We start from the raw sequence: 15,003 nt of genomic DNA, 5'->3' as shown, positions 1-15,003 counted from the left end.
ATACTGCAGGGTTTTCATAAATCAAAAGACTTCAGCAGATGCTCCAAGAAACACCAGCTATTTTCCTTAAATAAAGCACTTTATTTTCCATTTAAACAACTTGGTCACAGGACATTATTTTACATGAATGGCAGTAATTTGTAAAGTTTCCATGTAAAAGGCCTTGTGTCTGAGTCTGAGGTGATAAGAGGATATGAATACAAGTATAAAAACAGTGCAAAATGTTCAGCCCACAGCCTCTGGAGTTGGCTTCAGAAATCCCCCTTAATGTTGCTAGGCCAGTTACATTAAATATTAAATGTAACATTAGGTAAATATTCCTGGGTTTCCTTTTAGTCTAACATCCAACCCAGATACACAATAAAATGAAAAGCTAAAAATCCCTAACAACTCAGACCATTAGGATCACGAGTTGGGCTTGCAGGCTCATAATGTGGCATCTTGTCAGTGGCTCCATCTGAAGAAACACAGAATTTTAGTTGCATCAATAACTAGAATAGACTAGCTCTGCTTTTAAAGTATAAATTCTAGAAGTGAAAGGTGCCATCAGGAAGGCTGGGGCACTAGTAAGTCACAAGCCCAACCCAGACATCACCACAGCCTCTAAGACATTTGTCTCCACTAACCGTTCAGCCTGCTGCTGATCCTACAGCGAAACACTTAGTGCCAGCTGAAGCGTGGATGCTTGTCTATCAGCAACATAATTAAGTTTAGCTGACTGTGCAAGAAATGTATATTAGTCACAGCAAACATCCACAGGAACATACTGAATTGTACTCAGTAGTGAGTTTAGCATGGCTTTCCTGCTCCCCTGCATCACCTTTGCAGTGTTTCATACAAAAGGGCGCGTATCTCAAGCTGTTGCTGAGAAAACCAGATTCCAAACAGATGCCTCAGGAAAAGTCTCTTATTATCCATTCCTTGCTTGAGAAAACTCTACTTTTCAAAATGCAAGGTACCAGATTATGGCTAAAATGAAGTTAGGTCATATAAACTTACCTAGGTTAAAAAGACCCTTACATCTCACAAAACTTTAATTTTTAAACATCCTGGCTAAAACTGTGCTTCTAGATGTTACATTTTTGCTTATATCAGTTGAGCTTTCTAATAAAAAGCTAATGTCCTACTCAAAGGAAATACATGTGTGTTAAGCAGATGGTCAGTAGTATGCAGAACCTTACTGGCACTGTGTTTTCTGGCAGTGGAAGATTCTAGTATAGAAAATTTTCTCTTGCTAAAAATATTAGCAGTACCAAGGACTATTGCATAAGAGAAAGTTTGTAGCAATTTTTCTGCTAGGCAGATGGTACACCTGAAGACAATTACTTCATTCACCAAGGAAAACACTACTTAGATAGCAAAGATTTACAATATCCTAAACACAAACACATATTTGGCTGAGGTGAAATAAGCGGCACATTGTCCCAAAAACACACTTAAGGTTTTACTTTAGCAGCATCAGAGTAACCTGATGGCGTTGTTAATGGTCAGTTCATTTCAGGAAAGCTCAGCTAGAACCATAAAAGTGCTCTGTGGGTATCATAAGAAACATTTTAAATATTGAATGATTTTCCTCTTTCATGCAATCCTGATCCTCTTTCTCCCTTGAATCTTTCAAATTGGTCTATTCTTCTCCCCTCGGGAACAGTCCACAGTGGTGTGATAATAATCGAAGTGGCCAGACTGTAGTAGGTAATAAACTCCACATCCAGTATGTTCATTAACAGAGACTGAGAACGCGAGATGAGAGAAGAGGACCTGCTTGTTTGAAATCATGTTCGAGGGGCTTGCTCCTCTGCCCAAGAGACTGCTGATTTATAGGTTCACAAGGCAGTCCTCCACTGCCATCACCACCGAATGCTTCCCTGGGACTGATTCATTCAGAGAGGCCTTGTCCTTTGAAAGATTCCACAACAAACTCATCTGGCCTCTGGAGAGAACCAAGGCCTATAATGAAACCTCTCAAAGAGTTCCAGATACAAAAGGCTCCAAAGTCCTACAAACCAAGGATGTCACAGAGCCCACAGAACACTGCTCATGGCTTAGCCCCTTGTTTGCTGCTCCTTTTGGTACAGACACCTGGGAAATCTTTTCCCACACAAAACCACTGATCTTTTGACAGGGTTAAGCATTCTGTAAACTGCCCATCATGGATTCTCAAGGAACTTATAACAAGTATCTTCACAACAATAAACCTGAATAATATACAGAGAGTCCCTCCTATCCACTGAGGGAAGCTGAGTTGCCTCATCCAAGTAACCCTATTAGAGGTAAGTTGTTTAAAAAATGGTCATCATTCCTAATTCTCCCAGATGACTTTGGTTTCTTTGAACTACTCATCTTCATCACATCGCATTTAGATTGTGAAAAATTTGGCAAGAAGCTAAAATTACTGACTATACTAATGTTTCTATCAATTTGTATTATCAATGGCTAGATAATTAGAGTTGGCTCTACAGCTGACATTCAAAAGCACGACTACCAATTTCTTTCCACATACGCTATCCTTCACATTATCACTCTCTCTCTTATCTAAAACCTGTACAGAAAGAAATCTGTTATATCAAATCCAACTTTAATTGTAAGTGAATACTCAGCTATGGGCCAGGGAGAAGGCATCACCGTACAAACCACAGAGTCTGCTAACATCCCCATGCACAGAGCCTATCATTCGTTAAACAAACCATCTCTGGGGAAAATGACGACAGCCTGAATAAAAATATGGTGACCATCTTAAGGGCAGCTCCGATTAATGGCAACAGTAGGGATGGTGCTAGCTGCAGAGGGCGGAATTGCATGAAGTAGCAATATTTCCTCTCAACAAATATAAATCTCTTGCTTAAAGCAGCATGCACAGAATGACTGAAAACGCTGGCAATATTTTCCCTATATTAAGCTATAAGCCAAGGCAAATTTAAGGAGTCATGAATTATCTTTGGGATTGTGAAACAGTTCATGTACAAAACCAACATTTCAAAAGGGCATTTTCCTCATCTGAAATTCCCTCGTCTTAATTCTATAGCAGAACAACCCATTGTACATAAATATTTAATCTTTTATACATTTTCAGTTTTAAGATATGATTAAAGAGACAACTTGTTATTGTGGGAAGAGCCAGGGAAGAACAGTAATCCATTAACAGTGGAAACCATACATACCCTGTTTCTTCTCTCCTAGTGAGATACTGTTATTTAGGTAGGGGTAATTGAGAATTAATGTGCAAGTTAAGTGGGAAGATGTCACTCAACTCCTCAAAGTTCATACCAGAATAATGTGAATGCCAGAAGGCTGATTTTCACAATTTAATGCTGTAACTGACAGCATTTGAAATACACGAAGAAAATAATCGAGCCCTTGATGTTACTCAGCCTTCCTACCAGAAAAGAGAGTAAAGCGTCCCCACAGGAGTGTCTGTTCTCCTCTTCCAGTCACAGTCACAAGTGTGCTAGCACCTTACCCGGTGAAACACGGAAAGAGGAAAAACACATGAATGCCTACCGGAGTTATTTATAAGAAACCCAAGCAGAATATATAAAAAATAAATAGAACAACTCATCACCTAAACTCATGGCCACTGTACATTACACTCGCAATAACTTTAACTGTTGTCAACTGTCCTTTCAAGATCAGACAACTTAGCATCAATCCATCTGGTCATCTACTCCGTTTGAGTAGTTCATGTCTAATACTTAAGAAGGAGAAATTCTTAGAACTGTACAACATGGTATAGGCTTGAAACCCCAAGGCTAACAACATTGGCTTCAAGATTCTAACCAACATTTTTCTTCAGTCATAATATTTTCCTAATACTTCATTATTTCCATGGTGCTCGAGTTGTTTTTCGTTGCTTTCCACATCCATCATCCCTCACGTGACCCTCATGACGGCTCTGTGAGGTCGCCACAACAGGCATCAGTACCCCACTTTACGGATGACCCTGAGACTTGGAAAAGTGACTCAACTAGGGGTCACATGGCTATTAAGAATCGAAAGAGGGACTAGAAACTATCCTAACCCAAAACTCTTTCCCCCATACTAATCATGGGAATTGCTTCTATCAATTTGTGCATTAGCAATCCACATCCTTCTCAAGTTCAGGCAATTGAGTCAATTAATAAGGTGAGTGGAAAGGAATGGCTCTACTTTTACTGCTTCAGTATAAAAGTCTCCTAAGTTGTGGCGACAGAAAAATTAACTTCTTCCCACTCCAGTCTCTAAACCTGAGCATGGCCCTATAATGCCTTTAAGAAACCAGGGATAAAAATGGACACTGAAGTGTAAAATGGAGGGGAGATGGAGGGAGGAGCCATCATCCCTCAGAGAGCCACTCAAAAGGCACTTCAGACAATGTCCTCGGCAGGGTGGTGGAATGCACGTGTGCCCAGCGTGGAGAACTGGTGCCAGTTCCGCAGGAAGCCCCTGTTGTACTGGCCTGTGTCCACGATGAGCCCGCACAGGAGCCGGCGCCCAGTCTTCTGTCGGAGTGCCTGCTGGACTTCCCGCTCAGTCACGTTGTAGCTGATGTTAATCAGCTGGATCAGGAAGATGTAGGCCATGCCTGCTGTGACGATCACCGAGTACCACACGCAGGTGAAGGACAGAGCCGAGCTGGGAGAGGGGAAAAGGCCGTCAGGGCTGCCGCTTTTGTCACATTCAGAAAGCTGTCATCATTCTCACATTTTACACATCTTTTTTACTTATTACTAAAGACTCTGGCATCTTCCCCAATCCTCGGAACTGGAAGATACTCAGAATGCCAACACCTGCTTAGGTAGGAGAATGTGCATGTTCTATTTTATTCTATAACTACTGGTGCCTGTTTTCTAGTATATTACACTAGAATAGCAGGGACTGTTTTTTGCATTTCGTATCCGCCACACAACCAGCACAGTGCCTGACGTAATAATCTTCAACACCTGTTTGTTAAATGAAAAAATAATCTGTAAATTATATTTAAGTCATGAGAAAACAAAGGCGGCCAGGGATTGCTATAAATGTCCTCTAGGAAGCTGCAGGTGGATGCCTAGGAACAGTGCTGAAGTTACCTCCATTCTTTCCAGTCCAGTGAGAGGAATGCAAAGACGATGACGACTCCCAGCATCAGCAGCCCTGTGCTTACTTGCACGTAGGAATACCGTAACATTCCAAATTCACCCTCCTAAAGCCCAACGCAATCACACACAACGCAAAGGGCAGGGAAGCTCCTCTCAGGCTAATGAGACAGGCTGCCGGTCAGCCCCTGCCATTTGATGATTTTCAAACATTCACGGATGAAGAGTTAGTGTCAGCCCCTGCCATCTGAAGATTTTCAAACATTCACGAATGAAGAGTTAGTTGGAAATAAGTTCATTCAGAATCTTCATTTGTAAAGCTAAAGGGACTTCAGAGATTAAATCCAAGGACCTCACCAAAAAGATGAGGTGCTGTGAATCGCCTGCACAGAGCAGGGTAAGAAGCAATGGCAGGACTGCGTTCCTCGGTTCGTTCGCGTCCCCACCAAGTGCAAACACACATGCTGTCCTTCAGGACAGGCCTCACTTGCAGTGTTAGTGGAGAATTTCACACACTGGAGATACTCTCCACACAGCGACGAAGGAAACTTACTCTGAGGAGGACCAATCTATTCTAATAATGCCCACAGGTGTCTGGTTCTAGGATGACAATGGGGAGATGTGTCCACAGACCAATAAAAACAAATGCCGGACAGGGATACTTTGTAGAGAAAGCAAGGACTGTTCTGAAAATGAAGAGTGAGAAGAAAGAAAAGGACTAAACCATAGACACCACGGAGCACGTATGTCAGAGACAATGATGAAGGGAAGGGAATACAGAGCATGGGCAGAAGGAGGCCTTGGCATTCAGGGGAGGGCGGGTGCTGAGGCTGAAGCTGAAGAATCCCAGCTTTTGCCATGGCCTGGAAATCTTCACAATCTATAAAGAGGCCTAAGGAAATTTTGACCTACATATCACAGTAATCATGAGTGTGATTGAAAAACAGAAAGAAAGTAGAACAGGAAAAACCAAGAGAGGTTAGAAAGAAAAGAAAGTGATAGAGATGCTAGCACATCTCAAAAGGGTCGGGAGCAAAAAATTAAGACTGAGCTAAAAAGCATCAGAAAGCGGCGAAGTGAGAAAGTTCATGATCATTATGACGAAATAGGCGCATATGTGCCCTGGGACAGCTAGTTTTTGTTTTAGTTTCATCGTTGCTACTTTGAACCGGTGAGTGGTCATTAGACCCTGGAAGCCCCTGAGTAGGCCTGGGTCCTGTTTGTAGAGCACTAGTTCTTCACTTTTTAAAGGTCAACAATCCTTTTAACAGCACCCTAGAAAAACATACATCACCAATGCACAATTTTGCTGGCAATTTCAAGGATACCCAGCATTCCCACAGCCTGGCCTATGTGATGGGATACCCAGCATTCCCTGTCAATGGCAACATGCAGGGGGACATTTATACTGTGGTATCCACGGCTCACCTGTAGTTTGCATAAACTCCAGGACAATAGAAGAGAGCTGTGAAGACACTTCTATCTCTACAAATGGTGTCCAAGGTCAGTGTGATCCCATACACCGAGGTGAGCAAGAAGATCAAAAGGGCAAGTATAAATGCTTGATGATTTGATTCTCCAACGCAGCTATTTATCCTCAAAACAGCATAGAGAAATAAAAAAGCAAACACATTTTTAAGAGTTCTCTAGATAACTTACATAATAAACAAGAAAGTTTTTAAAATAGGGCAAGCGTAAATTCCAGGTGTTAAGAAGTTCTCTTATTTTTCCATTTTAGGGAATCAGAACCGTGCACACCGAGGGACTATCTTATATTCTCTGCTCTTTGCAAAGTGGAATCACAGTGTCGGTTTCAGGACAAGACTAAGTAAAAAGCAGAACCTGGCTAACAAATCTTCCTAAATACCAATAAATGAAGTCTATTGCCCAGCTATGGAGACCTAACATTGTCCTCACCATGCTAAGGAAGGGAGAGAAATAGAATTATGAAAATTTAAAAATGCTAAATTAGAAGTATTACAGATTATGGGAAAATACATGTTAAATATACGAAGAGTAATATAAACATCCAAAGAGATTAGAAACACAGTCGGCGGAAGAACAACTTGATAACATGCAGGCTCCTCAGCAGGTAAAAACAGTTCTGTGTCATGACCATTTGTAGGCCAGGATGTACGCGGAGTCCCTTCTAGCTCCTGCACATCAGGATGCTCCAGTGGGCACAGACCTGCTGTTAGGTGAGCCCTCTGCAAACCAGCATTTGTAAATGGGCCAACACACACACACACACACACACACACACACACACAAATAAGTCAGGAAGACACAGAAGCAGAATATCTAAAAATGAAAACAACTGTTTACTTCTAAAGACAAGGACCCAGGAAAGAGCTGTGCCTGCACTTGAGCCATGCACTTGAGGCCCACTCGGATGCCTCTCACCCTCTCCTGCATCCCCTTCTGAGGAGGAGGTACACTACAGGACCAGAACCCTAGGCACGAAAAGCATAATTCACTGAGCACGACTGCCTGAAGAGCAATAAACCTGCAAACATGCTACTTACAGTATTCACACCTGAATTCATTGTAGTCCCTTCAGTTTAGATGTATCTAATGAAGCTGCAACAGTATCTTTAAACACTGCACTTCATATTTTAAGGGGCCTTACGTACCTTCGTTTGTTACTGGCCAACTGGGAAGTACAAAAGCCCTTTCTCCGCACATAACCAATTACAGAGTTTTTCTGGTAGGGCCTCGATTCAATAATGTTAAGTGGAAATCATCGGTAGCATGAAAAACGGTTATGTATGGCAAGGGGACAAGAGAGTCACCTAAAAATGGGAGTACACTTTCTTGAGCTTTATGTTCAGAAACAAATAGCACAGGGAAATATGCTTATAATGCTTCTGATCAATTTTTTTTAAGAAAAAATCATTCAACTGTAGATATTTCTCTATTAGAAAGGAGAAAATAAATGAGGAGTTGTGCAAAAGAAAGTTGAAAAAAAAAAACCCCAAGTTTTCTGTTATTCTCCTTCAGGAAATGACTGTAGGAACTAAATTTGTGAAACTCGAAAACCTGATGACTAAGTGGGAACATCACAACAGCCCACAAATATCTACAAGGTGTAAAGCTGGGAAGGAGAGAAATTCTGGGATCGCACAAGGGAAGATCAAATGTAACTAGAGAGTTTTACATGAATTTACACTTTCCAAGCCTCCAAATGTTTCCAACATACCAGACACAATGATGATCCATTCTCCTCACACAGATGCCACATATCCGGCAGTGCCATGCCCGGGCTGGTCGCACCAGCTGGCACTTAGCACACCAGTCCTCCTTCACTTTGGTGGGGCTTCCAGCCGGCAGCCTGGAAGAGCCCTTGGGGTCATCCTTCACTGTGCGATTGTTGAGACTGCCCGATGTGTCTGCCCCAGGGAACCCTTTGGTCTTCTCCTGCCCTTTTCTGTTCAGGCACTCCAGCTGGCTGCTGCTTAGAGATCTGTCACTGCTTGCTGGAATGCTGAGGTAGCCTGGATTCTTCTTGGCTCTGTGCAAGGCTAAGAGTATCAGAAATAACCCGCAGGTAAGAACAGCCAGCTGAACGGGCCCCACACGCCCTTTGGGGACCACTTCCTGCAGGAACACATAGTACATGTAGCCCAGTGAGAACAGTCCAAGGCTCAGGAAAAACAGGGTCTGTTCTTTCCTTCTGTGAGTGAGGTAGTAGTACCACAGTGCCAGCACAGGAAGGGAGGTCAAAACCACCACCCCCAGGAGGAAATGCCAGGAAGCCACGTGCAGGAAGACAGGCAACAGGACAAGTGGAGGGATGATGCTGATGTTCACTTTTTTGGCTCCCCTAAGCCAAGGAATTCGGAGGCGATCAGAAATTGTATCCATGATTCTTTCACAAGTCTCTGGCTGTAAAGATTTACATGTAATCCATCTATTCAGAAAAAGCACAAAGAGGAGGGACTTTATGTGGGTTTGTTGAATTAAAAGCTACAGAACACTGAATGCCAAACAACAGGATAAACGATAAAAGCGACCAAAGACCAAGCATTTTACCTCCTTACTACTCAACTAAGCTTTTCAGATTCACGTCTTTTTTTAAAATAGAATTAAGATGTTTAAAAACTTAATGGTCAAGATTATTTCTCCCCTGAACAAATACACAGGTATAGACACATAATGGAAGTAATGTTTACATCTTATGACCTACCTGTACAGTCACAAGAATCTCAACAAAAATCACAATCTAGTTGTGAGGACAACATGGGCATTCAACAACTATTGGGTAAGTGACAAAACAGCAATAATCAATGAACTCTTACGATCAAACATTATAAGCAGTGCTCAGAGAGTCAATACTTCTGGGTGGAGTCATCAGAGGGGTCTCTGCGGAAAAGGTGGGATCTGTGCTCAACCGTGATGTCCAGCTAGCATTTGTATGAATGGAGAGAGAGGCAGGAAGGCCTTCCAGTGGAAAGAAATGTGTGCAGCACACACCTGGCGCGGGCCCAGGGAGTAGACCAGTCCAGCAAGGACAGGGCTACAGAGAGAAGAACGGAGATCAAACTAGTGTGAGTCAAATGACTGAACTTGGCGAAGAGAATGACATTTGTTGACTGTTTTGCACACTTAGACTATGCTATGTTTTATATGTTTATAGAGAACCATAGCATATGCTGAAACCTAATCCCCAATGCAAGAGTATTAAGAGACAGGCCTTTAGGAGGGTATTAAGTCAGGAGAGCAGAGCCCTCACGAATGGAATTAATGCCTCTAAAAAAGAGACCCGCACTTTGGGAGGCCAAGGAGGGCAGATCATGAGGTCAGGAGTTGGAGACCAGCCTGGCCAATATGGTGAAACCCCATCTCTATTAAAAATACAAAAAAATTAGCCAGGTGTGGTGGCGTGCGCCTATAGTCCCAGCCACTCAGGAGGCTGAGGCAGAAGAATTGCTTGAATCCAGGAGGCAGAGGTTGCAGTGAGCCGAGATTGCACCACTGCACTCCAGCCTGGGCGACAGAGCAAGACTCCATCTGAAAAACAAGAGAGACCCAAGGGAGCCTGTTTGTCCCTTCTACCATGTGAGGACGCAGCAAGAAGGTGCCAACTATGAAGCTGAGCGCGAGACCTCACCAGACACTGAATCTCCTGCTGCCTTGATCTTGGACTTCACAGTCTCCAGAACTGTGAGCAATAAGTATCTGTTGTTTATAAATGACCCAGCCTATTTTTGTTATAGCAGCCTAAACAGACTAGGACAGAAGTTAGTACTAAGAAGTGGGATGCTGCTACAACAGGCATCTAAAAACGTGGACACAGCTGTGGAAGTGGGTAATAGGTAGAGGTTTGAAGAGTATGGAAGCACGTGCTGGGAAAAAAACCCATACTGTATGAACATACTATCAAGGGCGATTCTGGCGAGGGCTCAGAAGAGGAGAGCTGCAGAGAAACCCTCAATCTTAGAGCTTCGCTGAGAGGTGATGAACAGAAGGCTGGCAGAAATACGGACAGTAAGAGCCATTTTCACAAGATCTCAGATGGACGTGACAAACATGTTATTGGAAACCAGAAGAAAGGTGATCCTTGCCACTTATAGAGGCAAAGAACTCAGTGGAACTGTGTTTGTGTCCTACTGTTTTGTAGAAAGTAGAACTCAAGAGTGATAAAACTGAATATCTGGCAGCAGAAATCTCTAAGCAAAGTGTTCAGGGTGCTGCACGGCTTCTCGTAAATGCTTATGGTAAAATGCAAGAAGAGAGAAATAACTTAAAGACAAAATTCACAATCAGAACGGAAGTAAAACAAAGATTTGGAAAATTCTCAGCCTGTCTATATTGTAACACACGAGAAAGCATGTTTGGGAGAGAACAGCAAGGATGTGGACGAGATCAGTATGGATTAGCCCCGTGCCAGTCATCAAGACAATGGAAAAACGACCCTGAAAACATTCAGAGATCCTTGGGGCTGCTGTTCCCATCACAAGTCTGAAGCACCAGGGCTTTGAGGGCAAACAATTTCATAGGCAGGCCCAGGGCACCCATGGGGCCTCAGGACATACTGCTGAGTGCCATCTGAAGTCTCTGCTCCCTACACTCTGGGGCATGCTCTACGGCAGCTCCAGATGTGGCTCCACTGGGCGTAGGTATGCCATGAGCCACAGAGGCCACCCCTCTGAAGGGCACAGGTGGTAAACCTTGGTGGCATCCACAGGGTGCCAATGCTGCAGTCATCCAGAGTGCAGGAGCTGTAGAGGCCTGCCTGCCACCACCTAGATTTCAAAGGATGCCCTGCAGAGCCTCAGAGCCAAGGAGAGTGCTGCCCCAGGGGTGGGACCACCACAGAGAGCCCCCACTAGGGCACTGCCCAGTGGAGCTGTGAGTGTGGTTTGGCCACTACAAAGAGAGCCCACTGAGGCAACGCCTGCTTGGAGCTGTGGGGACAGGGTCACCCCCAAAAAGCCCAAACTGGTAGAACAACTAGCATACAATTCCAGCCTGGGACAGCTGTAGGTACCTGACTGACTCCAACCCATGAGAGCTGCAGTGTGGGCTATGTCCAACAAAGCTGCGGCAGCAGGGATACCCAGGGCTTTGGGGGCCCAACCTCCAACCCAGTGTGTCCAGAAGGCAGGACATCAAGTCCAAGATTATTCTCAAGCCTTATTAAGGCTTAACACTGTTTGCCCCACTGGGTCAGGACTGGTCACTAACACTCCTTTCTTCCTTACTGTTGCACTGTTGCTCCCTTTTGGAATGGGAATGTCTATTCTATGCATGTCCCACCATCGTATTGTGGAAGCACCTAGCTTGTTTGATTTCACAGGCTCACAGCTGGAGGAGAACTTGTCTCAGGCTGAATTGTATCTTGAATCTCATCCATATTTGATTTGGATGATGATAATCAGACCAGACTCTGGACTTTGACTATTGAATTGACACTGGGATGAGCTAAAACTTTTGGGGCTATTGGGATGAAATGAATGTATTTTGCATGTGAGAAGGACATAAACTTTAAGGAGCCAGGAAGTATTTGTGCCCTTCCAAAATTCATATGTTGAAACTTCATTCCCAATGCAACAGTATTCAGAGGGGAGACCTTAAGGAGGTCATTAGGTCGTGAAGGCACAGCCCTCATAAATGGGACTAGCGCCCTTACAAAAGAGCCCTATGAGCTTATTCACCCCTTCTGACATGTCAGGACACACCAAGAAGGTGTCATCTATGAGGAAAAGGGCCCTCACCAGACACTGAATCTGCCAGTTCCTTGATCTTGGATTTCTGAGCCTCTAGAACTGTGAGCAACCAATGTATATTGTTTATAAATTACCCAGTCTAAGGTATTTTATCATAGCAGCCTGAAAAAATTAAGACAGACTAGTAAGAAAGGGTAGAGTTTAAGGAAAGGTAACTCTGATTTTATACAGTATTTAAAGGTAAGACTAGAACTTGGAGGTGAGTGGGAGATACCCATTCTGATCTAGTTGGGAATCACACAGAGCGGCAGGGACAATGGAAACACAGAGGAGAGGGGTATAGAGAGAACAGAGGAGACACCTCAGGGAACAGCCCAGGTCTCAAGGGCTGAAAGGGAGGAAGAGTCAGCAAGGTTAATGGAAGAGCTGCAGTCTTGAGTGATGGTGGTTATGGAAACAGCATCATTTCTCCATTCATTAGTGCAGAGTGCTCTATTTTCTCAGTATAGATTTTAGACTAAATCTAAAGAACCTATATTCCAAGACATCTGTAAAAAAAAAGACTACACAGTAGACACTGTCAAGTAAGAATTACAAAGGAGTTACTGGGTTTTTAGGAGTCAAGGCTGGTATTAGACTGCAGACCCCAGGGAATGCTTTTCATGGCTATATGAATATACCAAGCTCTAAGTCAACAAATTGGCAGTTGCAATGACTTTTTTAACCAGAATTATGTGAAAAGCAAGTTTCCAACATCCCTATTCTTCCCATATTATGTCTTCCATGTGACAATAATTTGTAAATATAAAATCATTCAGAAAATGGATACAAACCAAAAAAAAAAAGAAAGAAAATGGATACAAACCAGGTTATTCACTGTCCAGCACAAGATTTTTTCAGTGAGGTTAAAAATTATCTTTTTGGATAGTAATTTCCATCACTTGGAAAATAAAAGCCAAATACAGTATGATCAATCAAGACAGTGTTACTGGTCACACAGAAAACTGTGAATCCAGGGGAGGCACATGCCTTCTGACTGGAGTTCCTCCTCAGAAACAAGGGCAAGACCAGTACTAACAGCAGGAAAATGATCTTTCAACCCACAAGGCCCTCTGTGGGCCAGTCCCAAGGAGTCAGTCTCTAAATGCTGAGACCTCTGAGAAGGTGGGAACTTTTTGGAACTAAAGTGTTCATTTTAAACTTACAAATTCTGCTGGCTTGCATTTTATTTTATATTAACTTGCCTACTATCCCTTTAAACTGCCTGTTCTCGCCCTCATCTCTCTTTAAACGAAAAATAATATTCTAGAAAACAGAGCAGACAGACAGCTGTGTACTACTGCGTAATCCATCTTTATAAAATCCTCACACTTGACATAGAAGCCAACTCTCATTTTAGATGCTTGGAAATAGAATCAAGAGCAAATTGTAGCATTCTGGGTGGCTAGGCTGAAAGTACACATGGCAGTTGTCAGAAGGGTGATGGGGCCAGCATCAAGAAATGCTCTGTTCTTACCGATCACACCCTTCATCCAGATCTTGACAATCACACAAACAAGCAGCCACGTGGTTCTTTTCCCCATTCCGGTCTATGTACTCGCAGCAGCACAGGGGCTCCAATTCAGGTTCTTCGGATTTCTTTTTCTTCACAGGCTTCATACTGCCCTTGTGTGTCATGATTTACACCTGTCACCATGGGGCGTAAGAAGCCCTCAGAAGGTAAAGGTGGAAAGAAAACAACTTACATCTTGTAAACAGGTCCACGCCTCTCTCTGCTTAACCTCCAACGCCTGAGCAATCAAAAATGAGAAGAAAGAGGGGGAGGGAGTCCCGTTTTCATCAGGCTTTTGTGGCTCCGCTTGGCCACACAGGGGGCTCCAGGGTTCTTGGAGCTCCGAGCTGCCTTCACCACCCCTTCCCAGCCAGGGCAGGCGCCGTCTGGGCACCAGCCGTTCCTATGGCGACAGCCGACCACGCGTCCGGGACAGCCGGGGCGCGGGCGGTTGCGCTCACCTGCGGGTGCAGACTGATAGGGCCGAGCGGTCTCCGCTCCAAGCCTGGGCGCTGGTGGAAACTCAGCCTCGGGGATGCAAAGAGAGGCGAAGCATATGTTCGCAGGCACCGGCGGACGCACTCGGAGGCCGGGGCCGGCGACCCGGCTCCCGGGAATGCCACCGGGCTCCTAGGCAGGGCTCAGGGGTCGCCGTTCAGCCCCGCTGGTCCGGCCCGGTGCGGGGTGCGCCTCTCCAGCCCCCGACAATCCGGAGGACGTGGGCGGGCCTCGCGCGCCACCCCACCGGGAGAATGACCTTGGAAGGGAAGTTACCTGCCCTCTGGCCGGAGGTGCAACTGCAACCAAAGAGGCGGAGGGAAGATGGGTCGGCTTCTCCGGAGGCACGGACGCGTCTCCCAATCTCGGTTACGCGGAGCCTCGGGCGTGACGGCAGGACTCTCGGGGACCCGGGCTCCGCTCGGCCGCGCCCTCACTACAGCCGCCCACCTGTGACCACAGTCCGCCGCGGCCCCGGCGGCGCGCCCGCCTCCCCGCTCCGTCCCAGCCGCCCCTCCGCCCGCCGGCTCCGTGCAGCCAAGTCCGCGCGCGCTTCCGGGTGCCCCGCCCCCGGCGCCGGGGTTCCCCGCCTGCCCGCACGTGCGCCGCCCGCCCCTCCACGGAGCCCGTGGGCGAGGCTCCTCCTCCTGGCCCGCGGCCCGGGCGCCGGGAAGGGGAGAATCGGCTCCCGCGAGCGCGTCCTGGAGGCAGGGGCGGGAGGCGGGTCCCGCAC

General features: G+C 45.2%; 1 protein-coding gene across 4 annotated transcripts; it reads right to left on the bottom strand.

Moving 5' to 3' along the window:
- Positions 1 to 60: 60 nt before the first annotated feature.
- Positions 61 to 14,724, bottom strand: ZDHHC23 (zinc finger DHHC-type palmitoyltransferase 23). 4 transcript variants are annotated; one of them, XM_012463989.3, is made up of 5 exons: positions 14,547 to 14,724; positions 13,737 to 14,010; positions 8,251 to 8,961; positions 6,480 to 6,647; positions 61 to 4,608 (listed from the first exon to the last, which is right to left on the bottom strand). In XM_012463989.3, exons 2-5 carry the CDS (start codon positions 13,895 to 13,897, stop codon positions 4,341 to 4,343), a joined length of 1,308 nt encoding a protein of 435 aa, XP_012319412.1. In that variant the 5' UTR covers positions 13,898 to 14,010; positions 14,547 to 14,724; the 3' UTR covers positions 61 to 4,340. The 4 variants fall into 4 exon arrangements, with proteins under 4 accessions (XP_012319412.1, XP_012319415.1, XP_012319414.1 ...); XM_012463992.3 differs by having other exon boundaries at positions 6,480 to 6,638; XM_012463991.2 differs by having other exon boundaries at positions 13,737 to 13,931; positions 14,547 to 14,625.
- Between the last annotated feature and the right edge of the window lie 279 nt (positions 14,725 to 15,003).

The sequence above is a fragment of the Aotus nancymaae genome, unplaced genomic scaffold, assembly GCF_030222135.1.
Source record: "Aotus nancymaae isolate 86718 unplaced genomic scaffold, 86718_ANA_hifiasm-v0.15.2.pri h1tg000011l, whole genome shotgun sequence".
Classification (NCBI taxonomy): domain Eukaryota; kingdom Metazoa; phylum Chordata; class Mammalia; order Primates; family Aotidae; genus Aotus; species Aotus nancymaae.
The sequence above is the reverse complement of the archived record's forward strand: the minus strand, read 5'-3'. Positions and strand labels throughout refer to the sequence as shown.